Source organism: Bombus pascuorum, chromosome 3, assembly GCF_905332965.1.
Source record: "Bombus pascuorum chromosome 3, iyBomPasc1.1, whole genome shotgun sequence".
Classification (NCBI taxonomy): domain Eukaryota; kingdom Metazoa; phylum Arthropoda; class Insecta; order Hymenoptera; family Apidae; genus Bombus; species Bombus pascuorum.
Genome location: NC_083490.1, coordinates 12323071 through 12346811, shown reverse-complemented (window position 1 = coordinate 12346811; position 23741 = coordinate 12323071). Strand labels below are relative to the sequence as shown.

Below are 23741 nucleotides of genomic sequence, written 5' to 3'. Positions count from 1 at the left end.
ACAGAACTCACCTTGTGCGCCATTCCGGAATCTTCTTCTTTGGTCCTTTTCAGGCTACTCCTCATACTATCGTAGTCCCTGGACGAGTAGCCATAGTTATCGTCTAATACTTCCGCTGGAGGCTTGTAGTCTCGATATCCGGTCGGCGAGGGGGTCATGGTCAAAGGTTGGCCCATAGACCTCGGTGTTAAACCGCTGGAAGCCGCCATGGAGACATCGTCTTCCACCTCGAACACGTCGTCGCTCATGCTGTCGTCGCCCATCATGATCTGCGGATGAAACATCGACCGGAAACGTGAACACACGATGAATTATGGCACCATTGATATAGTTCTTCTTTTTGGAGCGGTTCTTCGGTTTGATTGATAATAAAAATATTGTGGCAATGATACGGAGATATCTGATTTTTAATAACAAATTAATAATAATTCATCGTATTGTATTTATGGTGAAAATTGTGTGATAGAAAAGGAAATTCGTAATGTAAATTATACATAGTATTCTCCGAAAGTTAAACTCGAGCTCTGTCATCTAAACGAGTAAATGTGATTTTTATAGAATATTGGAAATTTGTATGATAACTACACTGCATTAACAGTAACCTGATTGTAGTAATTGTAACATGTTGTTGAAGATAACCATCTATATAATATTATTATTTTTAATTTAATTGTTTTTGCCAATTATAACTCTCTTTTTCTACAATTGCGCTGTTTTTGGTACTTTTTATCCTTTGCACTTTCTTTTACCCTTCATGGTATACTATCTGTATGACATACAATTTTTTGAAATAAATAAAAAGATCGTTGATATGATGTAGGGATATTTGCTTTATGATAACAGATGTTTTATCGTAGCATTAATTTTATTCGATGGTAGTGAAGGCAATTCGTTGTACAAATATTATAGCGCTCTATGAAAATTCCATCTATCAGTTTTGTTATTTAGATGTGAAAATCTGATGTTTTTCTGCGCTATTGCAAATTAGTAAGTCAATCGTTTCTCATAATTTTTTAACGGCATTGCATATGTATAGTAGGCTTTGAAAGTGAATAAGAATTAGATATTATGAAATGAATATTCATTTCTTCACGGAGTAGATAAAATTGCATTAAAATGCAAAAATAATCAAGTCTGTTACTTGTTATTAGTACACCGATGATATCCATAAATAAATGTGTTAATTACAAAACGAAGTTGATAATTACCGCGTGTATTATAACGTCACGAAAGTTAAATTATATCGCATTACATTTTTTAACAAATCTATTTCATCGAATCTTGCGTTTCAAATGAACAGAAATCCTCTACTTTTGAGCACAATAGTACCTTAAATCTACATTACTCGTGCAATGTCCATCAATCTTGAAATTATTCGAACAACTATTCTAAATTAAATTACAATCGACCAAAAACTTTAATTCATCGAACCAATAGATATTTTATCGATTAAATATTTTTAAACGAAGAAGAAATCCTCGATGAAATTTATATAATTGTCCGAGCAATAATACTAATGATTCGGAAGATACTTCTTCAACATACGGTTCAGATTCAGACGATACTAATATTAAAACAAAAAAACAAAAAAGTCAAACAGAAAGACCCGAGTGATTGACTCTAAGACTCAAACTGAAAATAATACTCAGGTTGTTGAAGAATGATCATCCGTTTGCACATTTGAAATTTCCCACGTGAGAAACATTTCGCGTAAACTAAAAAACGCTGCCCACAGGCGTTAGTTTCCGCGTAATCTGTCCGGTTAACGACGTTTTAACTCAAATCTCACGGCCAACCAGCTATCAGACTGGGAATATCGACCACCTACACAGATCTCACCCCAGTCCTCGCCATAGGTATAGTAAATTCACGAGCAATTCACGAGGACGTCGCTTCTCGATCGAAAGACGGACTCCCCGCACCGGTGATCCCGGTCGCTTAATATTTTATTATAATCCGAAGGACGCGCCCAGTGCTGGGGCGGCGTATATGGCGAAGAAACGCTCGTGGTACAGAGAGGGCCGCGATAATTCTCAGCAAAACGAGGCACGGCTGTCGCATTATCAAAGCTACCGAGAAAACCAGTTCGTAGAAGCACGCACGCAACCACGTTGCTGTGTCTGGCCGTTGAAATAACTGTCCTTCGATCGGTCGACATCTCCATCGGTACGCGACGCGGCCTTGCGATCTCTTCAGATGCCAATTAGCGAAACGCCAAGCGATAGTGGTACTCGCTACGAGCACTAATGATGACTGCTGATGAAACCGAAGCTGCGAGAATGAGGCGAAGAAACGAAGTCGACATTTGAATGGAATTTTGCACGATTAATGGATTAACAGATGGACGTGGATTTTTATGCGTTTATGGGAAATTAGAAAGGTCAAATTTACGCAGCATGCGCATGGTATGCCAAAGATAATAAAAAATTAATCCAGGAGCTTCCTGAAATATCTAGTAGGTAAAATTAGCTATGGTAAAATTCTATTTTTTTAATTAATGAAACACATGAATTTGCATGAAAATCTACAGTCCTGAAAGTCTACAGTGATTAATGAGACTACGAATATCTATGCAAGTTCATATTTTCGAGAATGCAGTTTAAAAGGTAGCACCTTGGTGGAAAATTGTTCTATTTGCTAAGAGCTATAGAAAACACTATGCCGAGAGACATTTCATATTATCTGCATTTTGTGCGATTTTGCGCAATAATAAACGAACCAGTTCTGGTAAATTGTTGTTTGGAGGCTTTGAACGTTTTATTTCGTACGTCAATTTGTATACAATTTTTTGAGGGACAAACTTTTGAATCTTATTTTATTGTTAGCATTTATTAACTGTTATAAACGCTAAATATTAATCTTTCTGTATAGACATTATACAGAGCCTTTTACAGCTGAAACTTGAAAATTCCTCTTTTCCTAGGAAAATGGACATTGAGTCAGTGAATTTCATTATTCATTAGAGAGAATAATTAGGAAGGTACTGCTGAGAAAAGCACAGCTGGGACCATCACTTTATCATATTTTATAACGAATAAAAAATGTTGCATTAATAGCAAGACAAAAATTTTCCCAATAATCAATTATCACGACGAAGGAATAAAACTTTCATTTAATAAACTATCTTCTAGAAATTTATATAATAATTATTTATAAGATAATCCGCATATTCTATAAGAAGTGTTTTAAACGTCTTGACTTGAACGGTGGGTATAACATTTTAATTTTCAATGAAACAAAACGAGAAATATGAAAGCTCGAACGGATTAAAACAACTTTAAAGACAAAGCAGACTTTTGAAGACTAAAAATTTGATACCTAAGGATGGAGGAATCGCTTCAAATATATAAAACTATAATTGTAACGACAAATAGAAAAGGATTTAGAAGGAAGAAAAAATTACGCGGATTCCGTAAATAAACGTTAAAGAAATAAGTAGAGGGTGAAAAATGGCGAATGAAGCATTTATATTGAAACATGTTGGAGCTTAGTTTGCTCGTTCGTCGAAGAAACTCGGAAAGAAAGCGAACAACGTCTCTGAAAGATTCATACGCGACTTTCAAGCTCGTTCAGCGCGAAAGAGAGATTACATCGGATTTCTTCGACGCCTCTCCCTGGTAACCAGAACACTTCCATAAATCATACATGACTCTCGTCCTCTGCTATAGAAACGTATCGATTCTACATTCAGAACATCGTGGTGAACGATAAAACAACACGTGTTTAGTTCCATTTTATAATCACTTGCAACTGTGAATACGAGATAACATAATTTAATTGTATAATAATATACAACTGAGAATATTATTATTAGATAAATATTACTGGCAAGCTATATAATAGAGTATCTGATATTTAAAATTATTACTAATTTTATTATTTACAATAATTGTTACTATATACTATCATTAAGTAGATATATAATAGTATGTTCGATACTCAAAATAGGTCAATTCTATTACAAATTACTATTATTATCAATAATTATTCAAGCAAAAGAATAATAAAATGAAATTTTACATTAGAATTTTTCATTATTATTATATTCATCAACTTATATATTTCTATTTCTTACACTTCCGTTTCTATGCAACGCTACTATCTTTCACCTTTATAGTTTGTTTTATAATCATTAGAACGCTATTATTAACTTCAACCACTCGTTTATACGTGCTACAATTTTATTCGGTTCTTATGCAGCATTATTTCTATATATTATCAAGTATAGATTTAACTCGTAGTAATAGTAATATTTAGGAGTTATCATTATTTCTACTCGATACTACAATTTACACTGTTTTATATTCTGTATGAATATTATATTATCGCTGCTCTTAGTTGCCACTATTACGCGTTCTAACCGAAACTACTGGTTTTACACTAACATCAAACTTCACACTTGCGTGTTTAAACATTCCGATGCAAAAACGTTCGCATAGTTGCTATCAGTAAACCAGTTTGCTTAGTTATTGGTTATACGAACGTTCGTTAGTCGTCGATAAATCTCAATCGAATAGATATGATCGCACAGAGACGATTTCCCGAGAACTTGCTTACTTTGCGACAAGTTTTTCATTCGTCGTCCGTCGATCTGCTTGCGGAAAATTTAATTTCCGTGGCGTGGTCGAGAAACGAAACCTTGTCGGATACGTATCTCCACGAATCGTCATTTCTCCATGATACATCTTGTTGTTTCCACAACCGTATTTCGAGATTTTATTTATTAAAACGTCACAGTGAGTGGAACGAGATGCAATAGAATGAAATAAATCGGTACGGTGTTGGTTAACGCGGTAATTGGTCGAATGAACGTGCAATAAATAATATTGTTTCGATTAAATGGACTCGTTTATTAACCCATGGCTTACGATATCGGAATTATGACTTTAATTCCATAAAGTTGTACCTTAATTTCAGCTTCCACGTTAGCTTCGGTTTTTCGATGAGTTATCGTTAAATATAAATTACACGATAGCAGAAACTAGAACGAGAATTTTAACAAATAAAAAATTCCATGTTCTTTACAGGGAATATTTATATCACAACTTTATGATAATCTAATTTGAAGAAAAGGAAGCTGTATGACGTTGAAAAATTATTTTACTTGCTGTGTGTTAAAATTACTATACCTATCTACTACTATCAATACTAGAAGCGTGAAAACCATGAAAATATCAATTCCTAATTTCTCATAGAAATTCTACTATACATTTATAACAGTGAGAAAAAGTCCTTAAAAGGGTTGTTTTGATTTTCTTCACACCTAACTTTTATCCTTCAGTTACTCTATATAGTTCAAAAAAATGTCCAATTATCCTTGTTGTTAATTTTAACCAGCACTTGAAACGTGCGAGTTCGTAGCAGAAAGAAATCTTTTAGAAGAATATCGAACAGCATAAAAGCAAGTTTATAGACAAGATTAAAATTGATTTTAATCAATTCATCGTCCCAAGGAGAGCGGTAGTGATCAATCACGCTGGAGGCTGCAATAATTTAATCCAATCGTGGCGCTTCCGTTCCTAAACGCTTGGCGCGTCACGATCCTGCTCGGTTCTCCCTCGAGAATGCTAATTTCTCGCTTTATACGGCCTACCTAATCGGTAGCTGGCTTCTATCAGGAGCAACATGATAAATTCATGGGGCACGAACGTTGTGAGCCGTGGTTAGGGGTGGGACTACCCCTAAGTCCCGACACGGCTCGACACAGGGCGGTCTGCTGGCCGAAAAGAAATGGAGGGCGAAGAATTACGAACTCGCGTGTCGGTGCTCGTACTTCTATGCGAAACCACGTGCTTCTGCTAATGAATTTTTACTAAGTTTGCAGCAAGTAAATAACCGATAGCAGTTCGCATTTTTAAATCGTCATGGCTCGTTTATTCTGTCATACTTTGCCTTTTCTTTTCTTTCTTTCTGTACGTGGCAAAAATTACGCTCTTGTCCATAATTCAGCGGATACTTGCTCGATTCCAGCTAAACGATCGTTAGAACGTAGATAACGACTTCCTGCTTTGATTCTATTGCTTATCTGTAAGATACTTAGTCGAATTAAAATACACATTTCACACTATGAAATATCATCTATGAATATACGCTGTGTATTATGAAATAAAGTTAGCATTCGCGTTGAATGTTGAAATTACATAATGTCAAAAGTATTGCACGTGCTAATAATCATTTCGCGCAAAACAGACTAGCGTTCAGTGACCTATGGACAGTTGCGTCGATGTAACAAAATATATGAGATAAACGTAGTATCTACATGTAGAAAAATGTATGAGATAAAAGTATTAGGTCGTCCGGAATGTTTCTTTCGTTTTATAAGGAAATAACGCACAATTCTGTTTTATACTATTTTGTCGAATTACGTATGGTCCATTTTGTTCTATCAAAATAAAAATCACAACGTTCGACAGATTATGTTTCATGTTTGTATAAAGATGCATCGTTGTGAAAGACGTGTCTGTAAAAGAAAGACACTTTTCCGACAATCTAATAGTATCTACATGTACAAAACTATATGAGATGAAAGTAATGTCTATATATACAGAAGTATATACTGCATGATTTATAGTAACAATATGCGAATTTTTCCAGATCGTACAAATTAATGATAAGTTAATAACTGAAAGCAACACTTGCTGCCTTTTTATGCAATCACCAAGATATAGGTACGTATTGTCTACGTATTAAAAAACATAGAAATAATTTGTTCTAGTGTTTACTATATATAATGGTATATATATTTGCCATTTAAGTATCGCTAGTTGTATTAACATTAATCTGATTTGTAATTCAGAAACTCAAAAATTTGAAGATGAGGGGTTAGCTGACTGACAAAGTAGTTCTGTAAGGTAGAACTATTGCGAACATCAGCTTTATTTTCGCTTACTGACTTCCGAAAATGAATTTAATCGAATTATGATACAGGTACTATATATTATACGTACCTATGATGATTACGTAGAAGCAAATCATTGCAGTTTGGTTTGTAGTTTTCTAATTGAAATATATCTTATCAAAAATAAACAAGTAGCTGAATACTTTTGAATGGTGGTTCACCTATACATACACAAATGTGTAACATATGCAAAGTATAGTATGCTCCATAATATTTAGCAAATGAAAGTGATTTTGTATTCAGGTTCCAGCTTTTCCCTTGTGTCGGTAAAAATATGAATTTGCATAAACATTCGCAGTCCATTAAGGCATTGTTGACAGTGCACTCTGAGAGATATTTTATTCCACTTCTGACAAATTTTTGACACCTGCACTGCGGCCATAAATATCAGAACGCCTACTCGTTGTATCTATTGAAAAATTCTAACAAATCTTACTTTATTTGGCAGTTTATGTTATAAGACGCGAATAGTATACATGAAACTACTGACTTACAATAAAATAACAAAAGACAAGGACAGTGAGAAGCATACAACTTGTATTAAATAGCAGTTGACGTCCTAATACTACGCCGGTGTATGTGAAAATGTCAACCTCGTCGTTAACGTTAAAGATTAAAAACATCGACCCCGTTGATAACAGGTTAATAGCTTCATTATTGCAAAAAATGCACATTTGAAATTCCATCCTACTATTTTCAAATCTTCGCTTCATCGTTAATCCCAAGCAAAAATAATCTCGAAAACATTTTCCACCGCGATGTCTGCGAGAATGTTCCAATCCTCTTAAGAATCCAAAAAGAAGGAAAAAGGGGACGCAGTTCGTGTCATCGAAAAGCAAAAAGGGGAAAAGGAGCATGTTCCTTCCGTTCGGATGAAACCCTCGTTATCGCGCGGGGTATCCACGATCGAATCGATCGTCTGTTCGATCCAGAGAGGATCGATGGAGGCCTACGTACACGACTGTCGAGCGGAATACTTGCAGCACCGGTTTTCGCGTTGCTCAACGACGGCCCGGTTCCGCGGTGACGATAAACTCGCCCGCGGTAATTGGCTTACGAAATCATCCCGCGGGAAACGGGCTCGCGACACTTTGAAAAATCCTCCAGGGATTTGGTCGTCTCGTGATGGCAAAACATTACACAGATTGTGTATTACCAAGGAGGAGGATGGCTGAGGTGTACTTATAAGGAGCTGTCCAGGAGAAATTTTGATCCTTTCGAAGTGTCTGAGGATCAAGATGATCGAGGTGGAGTGGTATCTTTATTTTTCTGGCTTTCGTAATTTTTTAGGACAGTTATTTGAAAAGTAACGATCCAAATTTTCGATGATATTAGGTCGTCCGGAAAGTTTCTTTCGTTTCATAGGGAAATAATGAATGCACAACATTTTCCGTTTCATATTATTTTATCGAAGTACGTATGATCCATTTTGTTCTATCAAAATAAAGATCACAACGTTCGACAGATTATGTTTCACGTTTGTATAAAGATGCATCGTTGCAAAAGGCGGGTCTGTAAAAGAAAGACACTTTTCGGACAACCTAATTATTTTATGTATAGCGACCTTGTACACATTAGAACCGCGCCAGTACGCGGCGGTCGTAATTTGTGTAACTATGTTAGCCATGCAACTATAGTGATTCTGATTAAACGTATACCGAGCAACGTCTTTTCTACTGTCCATAATTATCAAGATCCATCATGAGTTTCCAGAATTGATCGAGTAGGTAAATATTTATTTGTCTCTTTGTGTATGTACATCAGCCACCGCGTAAAATTGTATTATTTTTATAAACTCACAAGGAATTTGTTTATTAAATCTCGTTCGTTCAAAATTAATAAGAATTTAAGAAATTCTAAGTTGACATCCTTTCAAATTCCCTTCTTAGGTTCCGTGAAACAGATATTAATTTCAAGTTTTTAGTTGATGGGGAATAATATTATTTAGTATTATTTTTATAAACTCACAAGGAATTTGTTTATTAAATCTCGTTCGTTCAAAATTAATAAGAATTTAAGAAATTCTAAGTTGACATCCTTTCAAATTCCCTTCTTAGGTTCCGTGAAACAGATATTAATTTCAAGTTTTTAGTTGATGGGGAATAATGTACGGTATACTCACGTTAAGAGACGCGGAGGCGGGGACGGTGACCATGGGAGGGACGTCACCACTGCCACCCCTCATTTTGCCCCTTTACACGGCCCACCAGATTGTTCAACGATGTCACATCAGATGTCTGTTAAAAGAGAAAGCACCGTTAGTCAGTGAATGGGAGCAGATTTGTATGCTCGTAATTCGATTCGAGGGAATTCGCGAGGGGCTGAATACTTGATAAACGAATACGCAACATCCCTTGTCGATTATGACATTCGCAAAGAGTTTCGCCATTTATGAGGGCAAATTATAGCAATATGGCTTCAGTATGGGGCGAGGTGACGAAGGGTTGTTTTGCTTACTGAAATAAGCTTTTTTAGGGCGAGGGTTCACTGTTTCAGTCCGTAAAGCATAAGGGGATGAATTTTTCCTTTTATAGGTTTACTTAGACCTTAACTCTTTTAACTAGGTACAGAGGTTGAGGAATATTTTTAACATTAATTCAATGTTGAAAATTTTGTTCCTTTTTACATTTCGTATTTTATGAATTACATTTGCAAAACAGTGACAATGTAAAACAAAGACAATTTTTTTATTACTTGTTCAAAAATACGCGCAGGTTAAGGAATATCTTTAACATTAATTCAATTTTTATTTTTAAATTTCGTATCTTACATTTTGAACGGTTCAAGAAGAAAATAGGCTTAATATTTTTGTTTTTGATTTTTGACATTAATTCCACGTTGAACATTTTCTTTTCTACCTTTCGTATTTTACGTTTTACGTTTCAAACAATACAAGAAGAAAATGGGTGTATTATTTTTTCAAAAATACTCTATTATCCGAATAGGTACTTTGTTATTTGAACGTTCTGTTATCCAAACAAAGTGTCCGTTAAGACGGCTACAGCCGGGTCGACTAAATCTGTCGACTAAAATTGATCAAGTAGACTAGTCGATGGTCGACGAAACTAGTCGACCAAATGTTTGCGTTCATACAAAGCGATTCACTACAATTTCTCATCAATCGACCGTTCAGCCGACCAGGTTGTTTGTAGCCGCCAATTGTATTCCAATGCGTTTTCTTCTTCCTATTATCATGTGTATTATCGTATTATGATCATATCTGTTTATATTTACCAAAAGAAAAAGGTACGATAGAAGATACAAGATTGCGCTAAAAATTTCTGAAAAAATCGCGAATCTTGCGACTGGTTAAAATAGTATAGTCATCGAGAAACGTGATAAATACCTAAAAATGCTAAAGAAATTAATTTTTGTTTATACACTATTATTATGATACTGACATTGGAACCGTCAAACTCGTCAGACAAATTTCAGATTTCCTTTTCATGCAATCATACTGACAACATATGTATCATTATTTAGAAAATCACAATTTTATAGATTTATTTATTTTAATTAATATCATTTGAAATATAAATATAAATATATATACATTGATTTATGTATAGAACATTTGAGTACATATTGCAGCAGGTTCTAGTGTTAAATATATCAGTTATTTATAATTTAAGATCTCGAACGAAATAGTAATTTATAATAATCATAATAATATAATGCTCATTGAAATTTATCAGATTTTCATAAATGCCTTAATCTTCGCAACATTGTAATATTTCTTCGTAATGTTAAGAAATACTATTTGTTTGTTAATGGAATGTGTGTTGCAGTGAGCGTAGAATTGATACGAAACGATAAAGACGACAGAAACACTTGTAGAAATTAACGAGATCGTTCGGTAATACATTTACGTGGCAATTTGCAGTCGTCTGGAAGTCACGGTTGCGTAAACAGATCGGATTTAGCCCCGCGGGAGTCGAACAATCTTCAACGTGCGCGCCGTCACTTTTGCATAAATGAAACCGCGTTAAGCGGATTGAAAAGCGGGGCATCGCGACGCGAGTTTCCTAAACGAAAGTTCGTTAGTTCGAGGAAAATACCAGGACGCGAATCTAGACGAGCAAACATCGTTAAAAATTGCACGTCGGCTCGCAGAAACATGCTTCGTCAGCGGAAACATGCGATATTTTTACTACCAGGAGCGCGCTAAAACTGACGAAAGTTTAAACGAATTTCTCTATTGTTTCGTAAATTATAGATTCGATGGAGTATTGAAAAAGTGGCAAATACCTTCTTTAATTAATTCTTTTCTTTCCTAATTATGTAATTGTAAAGAGACGTAAAAAATTTCCAAAGTCTTAAAATTACGCTTGTCTAGCCAAATCAAAGTTCTCTTAATTTCTTTAGTCAAGATCTATCCTTTTCTTAAGTTTCAGCGACAATAAATAAAGCTCCCTTAATTGATTCTTTTATTGCCTGATCATTCGACCGTGTTGCTTGCAAAAATCATAAGATTTTCAATTAAAATTAAAAGCAATTAGTAGAAATGAAATTATAACTAAAAGACTTAATGTGTAATTAAAAATTAAAATTGGGCTGCAAAATATTCAAAGCAACGTTTGCGAAAAGTTGAAACTTCGCACGCAATGGCATAATGGCACACTAATAATTCATAGAATGAAATTATGTAACTGTATCCTTAAGCGGAATGAAGATAAATTCCCTGATATTAATTTTCATTAATAAACTAACAAGGAACGTTCGCGAACGATCCGATTTGGATAAAACTTTGTAGGTTTAAAGAACAGCCAAAGATAGTAGATACATATTTTTTTAGCTACGGAAACTCAAATTTAGAAGGATAAAATCAGCCTCCAAAGTCCGATTCCTTTTATCCCTTTTCTTATTACAGTTACAGATGGAAGAAAATGTTGTTAACAAAAATTGAATGCTCTGTAGCGTGTTAGAAGAAAATGGTCTTCAAGGAAGAATTGAAAAAAATGCGTAAAAATGTTGCTGCGTCAGTCATTCTCATTTGAAAAAACGACTGTATAAAATAAAATCGATCGTTACATCCAAATCGGAGCCTGATCGTTCACGATTTTTTTAGTCTGACGATCCTCGTTACCTCAGTCGAGACAGAAATTTGAAAAACGACAGAAGTTTGCAAAATAGACGCGAATTACGAAAATTGTTCATTAAGCTAACGATTATTAACATGGTTTAACTTCATTTCATTAAGTTGGTTAAAATTGGGCCGGTTTCTTTGGCCGGATGCCAGCGTCACGTCGTCGCCATTATCCCGGGCCAATTTGCACACTCGCATCTCCCCATCGGTAAATACAATCGTGGGAAAATTATCCAGTTAATTTTTGTAATTGACGTCTCCGTGCAATTACCTTGAAAGGACTAGGTAATATCATTTGCAAAAAGATACCAAACCTGTTTAACTCATAGTACGGAATATGCGCAAGTACTGCACGACTCTTCGAATAACTCTTCGCTTGAACTTCAAAATTAAAGAATGAAGAATAATTCGAAGGAGGAGTCGAGTAATTTCTATAGTTTATTTTACCAAATTAAGCGTTGCTAAATATTCGGAGATTTTTTTTTATCTTTATTAACCCTTTCTCCAGGTGAAGGTTATAATAGCAATTTTATTTAATCTACGTACATATAGCGTAGTTACCTATATATTAACCTCCGCGTGACCCTACTCTTTAACCTTTTGCTTTATGACATTTTCCACAAGTATCTACATAAGTAGTACGTAGGCACTTTAATATTGTCTGAAGTAAAACATTGAGATATTACACGCTATTTGTATCCAGCAATCTACGATCTCGTAATTTGGAGATAAAGTCGGCATTAAAATTAAACTCTGATAAAAGTAGAACCCGTTCAACCTTGCCACGCTCAATCCATAATCCTTATTTTGAGTATTTAGGTCGATATTTACGAGTACGAAGCAAGTACTTTAGTATGATGTATCTACGAAAGAAAACAATCTGTTAAGGTCAAAATAAGTCTTTTAAAAACAATTGGTAAAATGACGAAGTTTTGTGAAAACTAGAAGTATAATCATTAAGGCAATCAATATTTTGTCATTTTTGAAGAGTACGAAGGAACGAATTAGCAGCTCCAGCAAGAAATAAAAGATCAACTTTGATAACATGGGATTGATTGACAGCACACTGAATTTTAAAATCGTTTCTCTGTAAAGAATAGATTTAACTGGTGTTCTTCTACTGTAGTCTTCGTACAAAACACCGACAGAATATTCCCATCTTTTTCTCTCCCACGAACTCACAGCCAATACATACTCGACACTACCGTGCCCAATGCCCTGTACACTACCGTCGTATCTGCTATCTTCTATCCTCGTCCTCATCACGTTCGTAATATCTTCATTCTCATATTCCATACGTTGCACTCAAAGTTCCAGTCTCTGTCAAACAATCTGCCATCCATATCGACTATCTTTCTCTCAATGATACTTTTCCCTATCCAGTAGCATATAACTCTCTTTTCTTCGTTCCACTAGTCGCTCTTTATATGCTCCGTCTCTCTTTATTTCATACTAGACAGTCCCTTTTTTTCTTCAATTCACGTTCTCTGTTCCATTCAAACGCTAGTCGCTCCCTTTCTTTGTCGCTTTAACATACTACTTGTAAGACTATCCTCGTCTAATCGTCTCTCCTTGTTCAGTATATACATCGCTCCTCCTCCGACAGGCTTGCGTGCACAGTTTTTTCTCCGCTTTCGTCGTTCCCTCGCAGTATCGTATATCGCTATCTCTATTTTTCTTCTTCTTCTTTCACATTGTATACCTATCCCTCTTTGGTTCCGCGGAACAACTCTGTTCCCCCTATCTCTGTCGTTCTTGACTCGCGTCACGCACATTTTTTTGCAGCCCCGGCGCTCTCCCGCTCCTTCTATCTTCTATCTTTATCTGCCCCTTGACGCTTCCACGTACGTTTATCCTTCTCTCACTCTCCCGCTCCGAATATCTTCTATCTTTATCCGTCCTCTAATGCTTCTGTGTTTGTCCTTTTCTCGCTCTCCCGCTCCAAATATCTTCTATCTTCGTTTCTTGTTCGTTCTATACATATGTCTATCCTTGTCTCACTTTCTGCAATAAGTCTTCCCCTTTTTCTTACGTGTTCTCTCTTCGTTCGACGAATCGATTCAGCGATGTTGGTGCTTGTTTAATGGATTCGTTCTCTGTCTGGGTTTGTCTTTGTCGGCTTCACGAGCCAGTGCACACCAGGATAGAGGAGAAACGGGTTCCGTTGGCGGTCTCTGTCGCACGCTCGCTGCCTGGCCCACCCACCGCAATAAGTTCCACCCGCCCACGTTACCTCTCACGCACTTCTGCCGCGCGATCATCCGTTGCGAATTGGAAAGCAGGCGCGTCGCTTATCTCGCTCCGGCATCTCCCTCCGCGCGCAGCGACGGCAGTGCAAGAGAGAAACGTTGCGTCTCTGCTCTCGAGTTTTCGTTTCTTTATGGTTGGGATACAAGGAGGAGGAAGAAGCTGGCGAGCAAGTTTTCATTTTGCGGGAAAATTGGACGGCGCGATGCAATCTACGACGAGCATAGATCGTTAAACGATGTGTAAACCATTAAGGGACGAGCGATAATTTATCGTAATTAAACCGTGTTCTGGATAATTTGAAGATAGAAATGTGCAACATACACGTAATGTGACATGTACAGAGTGTAATGTTTGTCATGATATTTGGTAAAACACAGTTCGGTAAATTGTATTTAGAAAAATATCCACATTTTAATCGCAATGTTATAAATATAATACATCAATTTCTTTAAATTGCACAGCTCTGTTATGGCTAAATTGTTAAAAATACAGATATCGATAATGTAAATTGATTGAAAGGAACCGGAAACGAAATGCTGTGGCCAAGATGCATAATTACATCGTCATTAGCGTGAAATTTCACAACTTAAACGATTTTTCCGCGATAAAACACAGCGTTGCGTTTGATACGTCGTATTCACTTGCGTTCGCCAATTATTCACCGCGTAATTGATAGATCCGTTTATATTACAGGTTGGTCGACAAATTAATTACTAGACACCCATGTGAGCGATGAGAAATGTCATTTTCAAATTCATTACGAATGATTAATCCTCATACATTCCCGTATAATATTTCATCCTCTGGAAGTACTTTTGGGACTCAAGGAATTTCTAGAAAACGATCTTCTTCTCGATAACATTCCGTTATTGCTATTACGTATTTAATAACCAGCATATCGATGTATATCGTCATCGTTTAAAACGTAGTTTATCGCATTATCACGTAACACAAACGAATCAACAGTTTGAAAGATGCAAATGACTAGACTGTGGATTCTTATGCAAATCCATATTTGTCAGAAAATATGTACAATGGAAAAAGACAGACACGACAGAAAATTGTTTTACCATCCAAGTGTTATAAAAAACACAAAAAAGTGTTTTATGCCTTTTCACATTATGCGCATTCTACGTAATGTTGCACTTTGGAACTTCCTATAAAAACCTTCAAAGACGCCAAGTCTCTCCTCAATCTCAATCTCCGCCATTGGAAACGAAAAGGATTTCGGAGTTGCCATTCTTTAGGACGTTTTTCAATAAGAACGAGGATCTATTTGCAAGAGAAACTCCTTTGCTGTCCTTGAACTCTCCGCTTAGTGTACTTCCTCGGTCGTTGTTTCCTCGTCTTCCACCGCCAGTCAAGCGAATCGTACTCATGGTCGGAAGCTTTATTGTGATCCGTTAGCGAACAAAGACTGCACTCATCGGCCGTCCGTGAACCTTGACGAACGATGACGTTGACGTTCGTCTAGCCACCATTGCAATTAAATTAAGACAAGCTTCTGTTTCGTATTCGAGACAAACAGCTCCGATACACACGATCTTCTTGTCTATTTTCCATTTCTTCGACAAATTTTTCATCCACGAACGAACGAAGGGTTGAAGCAGACAGTCTGCTTTTGTTTTGATCGTAGCTTGTAAGAGCGAGAAGCGAGTTGTAGCTCGTATGATCAGGATGATCGTAGTTTTAGATCCTTCCTTATCATTTAGTGATAAGTTTCTGGAATAAATTTCTGGAAGAACCGAAAATAAAGAACAAACTAAAACTACAAGTTTCCACATCCACGACCCTAATCACGGAACTGATCGATATCCATTGAAACGAACGATACAATTCGTGTTCCGCGCTCGCATAATTCGGAAGCTGATTCAAGCTTGAATAATTTATAAATACGCAATAAAATATTGAGAAAGTTGAATTTCGATAGAGTTTGAAAAAGTTTAACAAACCTACGATCTTTCGAAAGTATAAAGATCGATTAGAAGAACGTAAACCTAACCGTATAAAACCTAATACAAATCTAAATACAGGTGTACATATATAATTCCCCAGCGTAGTAAGTTTCTAAGAGAAACAAAGCTAATGAAACAAAACCTGACAAACCAAAACACGCAATTTCACAATCTTATAAAGCCCACGTCTGAACGTACACACTTTACAGGTACGCAACAAATTCCTCGCTACCTATGGCACGTTGAGATGTAATAAATATCTGCTTATTTATTTAAATCTATGCAATTAATAACTCAGAACCTACATGGAGTATAAATAAAGAAACAATTTCAGAAACGACACACTCCAAAATTTCACTGAAACTTACCATCTCCGTGTGGCGTAACCAATCAGCAAACAACGAAGATTAATGAAACGAGACGAAAGACACGCTCTTCCACTCGACAAATTTTTCCCTAAATCGAGCGTTTCTCCATGACCACGGTTTCTACACGATTTCACGAATGTTGGGTTGGCGAAATCATGGCGATCCGTTCGATAACGTGACGCTGCCCTAATGAGAGAGGCGCACGGTCGGATCGGATAAAGGGCATCGGGGTTCGTGGATCGTCCGTGGATCCCAGAGGCACGACCGCACGCCATAAAAGCGCTCTCTATATTTAGCCACGGTTCCCCATATGTTCCCCACCTACGTGGTCGGCACCGCGAACCACGCTCGCACGTGTTTTACGACTCTGCACGCCGGTGATCCCGAGCACCCGCCACGATTCGCGTTCCTCGCCCGGTTCCAACCCTCTGCGACCCTTTTGCCACTCGAGCACTATCGCTCCATTTCCTCTCAAAGCGATACCATGTTAATTCGTTGTTTACCATGCTGATGATTCTCCATTTTTCAATCGGTCAGTTGTTTTCCTTTAATATCGAGAGCTTGCGGCACCGATATAGTACGTCCACTTTTAGCGTTTTCGAGGAAAACAGTTTTAAAAATTCGATGATATTTCGTAGTTGAATAAATACTGTTTGCGTCTGATATTTATTTTTAGAGATGCTCTTATAAAATTGGTTATAAATTGTGCATTGAACCTTTTAAGGAACACAAGATGACAAAGATGGATCAGGGTTCTTGAACATATCTATAAATATACTTGTTATTTTTGGCAAGTTTGTAAAGTAGATATAAACGTGACTTTTACAAAGCATAAGCAAACGGTCGAGAACTATTCGCTGCATGTAGAAGCTTAAATTTCACTGAAAGTGGGCATACGATATTTGTGCAGGAAGCACACTAACGTTTTGGAAACCTGTTTTTTAGAAAAAAGGAATTTCTGTTTGAACCGCATCTTTGTTACATGTCGTACCTAGCCTATTTCATCATTTTTATTATTTCATTATTGCAGCAAAATCCTTCATAGTTTATTCGACTGTTAATTCTCTTGGACAATGTATTTTATACGTTAAACGCAAATTCAATATAAAATTGAGTTCAAGATAGAAGAGAACGTTATCTGACATTTCCTGTATGTACAATCCCTTATGCGCTAATGTAAAGATAATGAACTGTAATGCCAATTCTGGTTCCACAAGCATCCGTCAAAAGATTCATCCGAGAACGCAATCGCGCGAAAAATTCGCAAAGTAAAGCGTCATCCTTCGTCGTGTCTGGGATCTTTCGGATCGCGTGCAAATGCGTGCAGCTGAAACCATAAATTCGCATGGCCGATGGCGCGCCGCAAAATAAGCAAAGACAGGACGAAGCTTCGGCCGTCATTAATCGCTCTCGATCGAAAGCTCAAGGAGCAGCGGTTGGCGCGGCGTGAATAATCGCGTTAACGACTCGACACGTTGATTGACACGGTCCATTAATCGCGACGGAGCAAACATTATACCGTTGCAACGATTTATTAATTCAACGATCAATCGATCGTCAAATGGACACGCGGCCTGTTTAATAAAGATCGATCTTTTAAGCGGCGCGAATCCTCGTTGCGATTCGAACTTTCGTCATTTATCGTTCCGCCCAAACGTTTCAATCTTCTCTCTCTTTTGCTTCCTTTGCTTCCTTCCTTTTATTTATTCTGCTACGTGCTTCGCGTTGTGCACGATCGAACGATTTAATGGTAAAGCAGATGGGTATCGAGATCGAGATAGAAATGGAAATTTTTATTACGCATATATGCCAACGTCGAGAAATATTCACACACTTGCATCTCTTCGACAGAATGGAATTTAGTTACAAATTTTAAGGACAGACAGATTTGCGATTATACAGACTGAATGAGAATGTTGATCGGAAAGCTCATAAGCATATGGCCTTGTTTTCCAGTAACAGATTGTTCCGTGTTGCAACTGTTGTTTACCTACCTCCGGACAAATTGCTCCAAGTGATCAGGTGCAGTTTTGATAAAAGCGTGAATGCATCGCGTCATAAATTGTTCAACTTGCTCGAACAATTTACACGGATTTGTCAGCAACTTTGACCGTGGCGTTAACGAAGAATTTCAACGCTGTCGACTGACGTTTTATAAACTAAAGAGACTTTAAACGCCCTCATAACTAATAATCGAATGGTTTTAGGTCCGGAGGACGAGCTGGTGAGGAAACAAGGCCAATAGGATCTTGCCATTTGCTATCGTTTGAAACGGTTGATGTAAGTGACGTCCAACAGCACAAAATAGACTGCACCTCAAAAACAAGGTCATATCGGACATATGTTTACAGGTATGAACTTTGCTTCTTATTTTAGTGTGCTGAATCAGCCGTACTTTACACATGTTCTGACTCACCTTGTATAATAAGTACCTCCTTATATGTATGTGATAATTAGTGCTGTTATATGTGCAGTAAGTTTCAAAAATAAATTTCACGTTACAATATTCTGCTATACATACGGTGGCTCGCGAAACTATTCGAACATTGCTATTAGAAACTTTTTATCTGTATAATACACGAATCGTTTTGAAATCTCATTAGCTCCATTATGAGACACGGCTATCATTTTATCGATGATAAAATTTGAGACGAATATGAAAATATAGGAGTTACAAGATATTTATTGGAACATACACATCGCAACAATCAGCAAAGTATTTGATCATCCGTTATATTAATAAGCCACGATACTTAATGAGACTTTCTTGAGCATTAATTGTATGTTTAAGACTACTGTTCACGTTGTATACTAATTTTTCCATTAAGATTACGCTTGCAATAAATAGCTTGTCATTGGACTTGTAGCGGAACATGAGTCAACGGAAGATTCAAATCGGGAGAGACTCGTATTGTTGTGCCTTGGAGTGGCAACGTTGTTTTAGTTTGCTAGGTTCAAAGATAAACAAACTCCGGACAAAATATTATCGCCGTTCTTTGTAATCGTCAACCGGAGTTGCATTCGAACTTTTTAAAATACCATCGGTCGATACAAATAGACGAACGTGCTCTCTAGGACAGTCATTGTAGCGAATTTTTATAGCGAGTCAGACGTTCGAATAGCAAAGTAGCAGAGTTGAACAGTAGCATTGAGCCATACGCTATCTCTGTTCCTGTACTTAAAGTGATTTTAATATACACTGACTATTACAATTTTATCACTCGTCTCTTTAATAAACCAACACGTATAATAATATACACTTGAGACTGTTCAATTTTTCGAATTACTAGTCACACGAAGAAGGTTCTCCTTTTAGCAATATGAAGATCATCAAAATTATTTTGACACTGTAAGTGATATTGTAACGATCGGTTGATTGCAAATGGCAACGGATATAGAGAAATGAATGAAACGGAGAATAGACGTTTTATGGGGAATTTACAGTTATCGAGTGATAAATAAAATTAACGGCATTGAAGAGTCGCGTGCGACGTCGCCTGAGACTGTTCAATTTTTTGAATTACAAGTCACACGAAGAAGGTTCTCCTTTTAGCAATATGAAGATCATCAAAATTATTTTGACACTGTAAGTGATATTGTTGGTTGATTGCAAATGGCAACGGATATAGAGAAATAAATGAAACGGAGAATAGACGTTTTATGGGGAATTTGCAGTTATCGAGTGATAAATAGAATTAACGACATTGAACAGTCGCGTGCGACGACGCCTGAGACTGTTTAATTTTTTGAATTATAAATTACACGAAGAAGATTCTCCTTTTAGTAATATGAAGATCATTAAATTTATTTTGACACTGTAAGGGATATTGTAATGATCGGTTAATTGCAAATGGCAACGGATATAGAGAAATGAATGAAACGGAGAATAGACGTTTCATGGGGAATTTGCAGTTATCGAGTGATAAATAGAATTAACGACATTGAACAGTCGCGTGCGACGTCGCCTGAGACTGTTCAATTTTTTGAATTACAAGTCACACAAAGAAGATTCTCTTTTTAGCAATATGAAGATCATCAAAATTATTTTGCAACTATAAGTGATATTGTAATGATCAGTTAATTGCAAATGGCAATGGATATAGAAAAATGAATGAAACGGAGAATAGACGTTTTATGGGGAATTTGCAGTCGTTATCGAGCGATCGATAAAATTAACGACATTGAGGAGTCGCGTGCGACGACGCCGTGACGCCGCGCGCCGAGACGGTGCTGTATCGAGAAGCTACTTTCGCTATTGTTGCCGTGGAAACGTCGCGTACACGAGTCCCTGATATGTGATCCTGACTTCCTTTTAATCACTTGTTCACATTTCTAGTCGCAGCATTCGAATCGATACTTTTTTAATTCGCAAAATGTTCGGAAGTTTCCATTTGATGTTGTTTTCTAGTTTCTGACTCCTCATTTTCCATTTACTTATTTTCAAGTGTGAAAAATTGTCAGCAAACTTTGATTTGTTGGTAAATGTAGCAATTACACGTGATTGCTTTAAAATTCGTCGTTGAATGTAAATTGTCAATAGAATGATTCATTTTTTAGGAAGTGGCGACGTTTCTAGTTTAAATATGAAGGGAGCTTTTTTATAATTTCAATTAATCTTAACCAACGACTTAATAATAAATGTATTTGTTAAGACGTTTAGCTTTATTTTAAACATTTAGTATTATTTTAAACACATGCGAAGATTTTTACCATATATCTAAAATTGTTCATCGACTTTCGTCGATTCATTCGAAAAATTCGAAATCATTCGTTGAACAACGTTAGGAACTTTGATTAAGGTAATTCACATTTTGATATTGAAATTTTATTTTATTTCCTGCTTGCAGTTTCAATAAGTTTATATATCTTAAATTTATGGTTAAGACTGATAGAAATAATTCATAGAAACCTAATTAGGTTAGTGTACATTACATAGAACTGTACAATCCTCTGAAATAAAAAGGAGCGTTAACAAGCGTCCGTTAAATCGGCTTAATTAAAGCCGGAATTACTTAACATTTAATAAATATCAAACGATAGAAGGTGAAGCAGCAATCACGCGACGTGAAACATGTGAAAAGCGGGATGCAAGCAGAGATAAAAGCGATATACGTCACGTTTCTCTAGGTTATGATTAAAAATAACATCCGGATGCGTCGTTTGCCGGAACAATGGCAAAGATGATAATATCGTTAACGATAATAACGCGGGAACACGCGAACAAAATGAACATCGTGTCCGATTCGGACTTTATCTTGTATTTAAAACTAATATTTTCTTCTGTTAACTACGATGCGAATGATTTTATGATTCACTGTATACTTTATTAATGTAGTAACACATATTTTTAATAGCAATTGAATTAATAAAGGAATCAAGATGGGAATGATGTATATTATGAATCGTTAAAATAATCGTCTCTAGAACATTTCAATATTTGTATAATCATCCAACTTGCAGTTGTACATTTTTTAAACAGCGATTAATATTTGTATAAGTTCTTCAATTCTTATTCCAAATCAAAATTCTGTGTCGCGAAATAATAATTTTCTAAATAGTTCAAATTCCACGTTTCTTAATACTTTCGATATTTTTCCTCGATTTTTTAATTCTGCAATTTTTATATCAGAAACCATCACAATAAATGAAACTGTATATGAAACTAAAACTATAACTGAGAACTTCATCGATATTCCTAATTCTAAATTTCCATTAAAAAGCATCGATGAAACTATCCAAGTTATTAAAAAAAAAAAAACAATAAAGCACAAATGTATAAACTCGATGAATTTTCTACGAAAGAAAGCTGGAAACTTGATTTATCAATCAGATGGTTATCAGTTATCACGCATGATAATTTTAGATACTGTTACGATCGACGCGATAATCGCAAACGTAGAAATCGGCAGGATGTTAACGCGTTACGTTTAATTTCTGAACCAGTCGTAATTACACGCAGTAACCGGTATACCAGTTTCGTCGCGGTTATTTTCTCCACGCGTTTCTGCAATTGTTGTCCCTGACGGACGTTTCTCTGCATCGTGGAACTGGGTCAAAAACGTAATTCGCGATCTCTTATGCAAAGGTGAACGACATTTCCAATGTAACCGACTTATTGCGACATTCAAATTCTCTTTTGTGATAAATAGCCACAATTTCTCCAACGATTTAATCTTTTACCATCAAGAATTTATTTGCCTAAAAGAGGGGAAATTGCAATCGATTGCCAGACTGCGGATTTTTGCATTTATGAGAAATCTTAAGGCGCCAAGGTTTACGGAATGAACGCGTTACGATCGATATAGAAAATATGCAAAGTAAAGTGGTCGTTATGATATTTACCAGAAGAAACAACGTTGGTTACGTTTCTTTCCAATATTTACAATCAAATATCATCCTAGTTACTTTGGAAAGCTTGGTATGCGAAATTATCACTAAATTCTGTTGTAAATGTTTTTGGTAATTTTGATACAACTCTAAATCCTTGCAAAGTCTTACAGCTTTCCGTATAATTATTTTCAAATTTATTTTAGATCGTAATGACTGCATATGTCGTTAATTTGCATCATATTTACGTTCATATACGTGTTTCTTAAAGATACGAATTTGCATAAACATGCACAGTCTCTCGATTACAGCTTTTCGAATTGAAAAGTATAAAACAATATCTGCTTCTGTTGGGATAAAATACTAGATACGCTCAATTTAGACCTCAAAAGAGGGAAAATTAGATTATTTTGAAAAGCATCGTAGAAACAAATGTTCAGCCGTTTCTCGTCTAAATTACACCGCATAATACAGAATTATCCACTCGCCGATCGAACGATGTGTGACTTATCGCTCGTTCCTAGGAAATACACGCGCTAATACGTAAATGAATAAGCGTAGGCTACCAGCGAGTGCCGTAATATCTCGCGGTTCTCATCGTTGGTTTTAGAGAAAATTGTTAGGAAGGTTTGTATCGAGTTGAGCCGTGGCATCGCGTTGGTTATTTAGTAGATAGGAATGCACGGGCCACGACTTTGAAACCACGGTTCGATATCGATTAAATGCCACGCCGAAAGGTTAGACCGACCTCCATCTTGAAACTCTGGATGCGACTTAACTTCTAATATCAAGGTCAGGATTCGATGACTATTTATATGAAAAATTCACGACTTGGTATAGATTCGAGATTCGATATT

The 23741-nt window shown here is 36.3% G+C and overlaps 1 protein-coding gene and 1 long non-coding RNA gene across 3 annotated transcripts in view; one reads left to right on the top strand and one right to left on the bottom strand.

Annotated features, from left to right (window-relative positions):
- LOC132905365 (ras-related protein Rab-37) overlaps positions 1-23741 on the bottom strand; it is a 176959-nt gene that overhangs the window by 128283 nt on the left and 24935 nt on the right. For both annotated transcript variants that reach the window (XM_060956578.1, XM_060956577.1), the window contains exons 2-3: positions 9021-9135; positions 12-269 (exon numbers count right to left, since the gene is read on the bottom strand). In XM_060956578.1, coding sequence (XP_060812561.1) covers positions 12-269; positions 9021-9083 — 321 coding nt within the window. In that variant the 5' untranslated portion in view covers positions 9084-9135. The remainder of the gene's footprint in view (positions 1-11; positions 270-9020; positions 9136-23741) is intronic.
- Positions 14645-19812, top strand: LOC132905125 (uncharacterized). The gene is made up of 2 exons (XR_009657741.1): positions 14645-14927; positions 18765-19812. It is a non-coding gene; the product is annotated as an uncharacterized LOC132905125 (long non-coding RNA).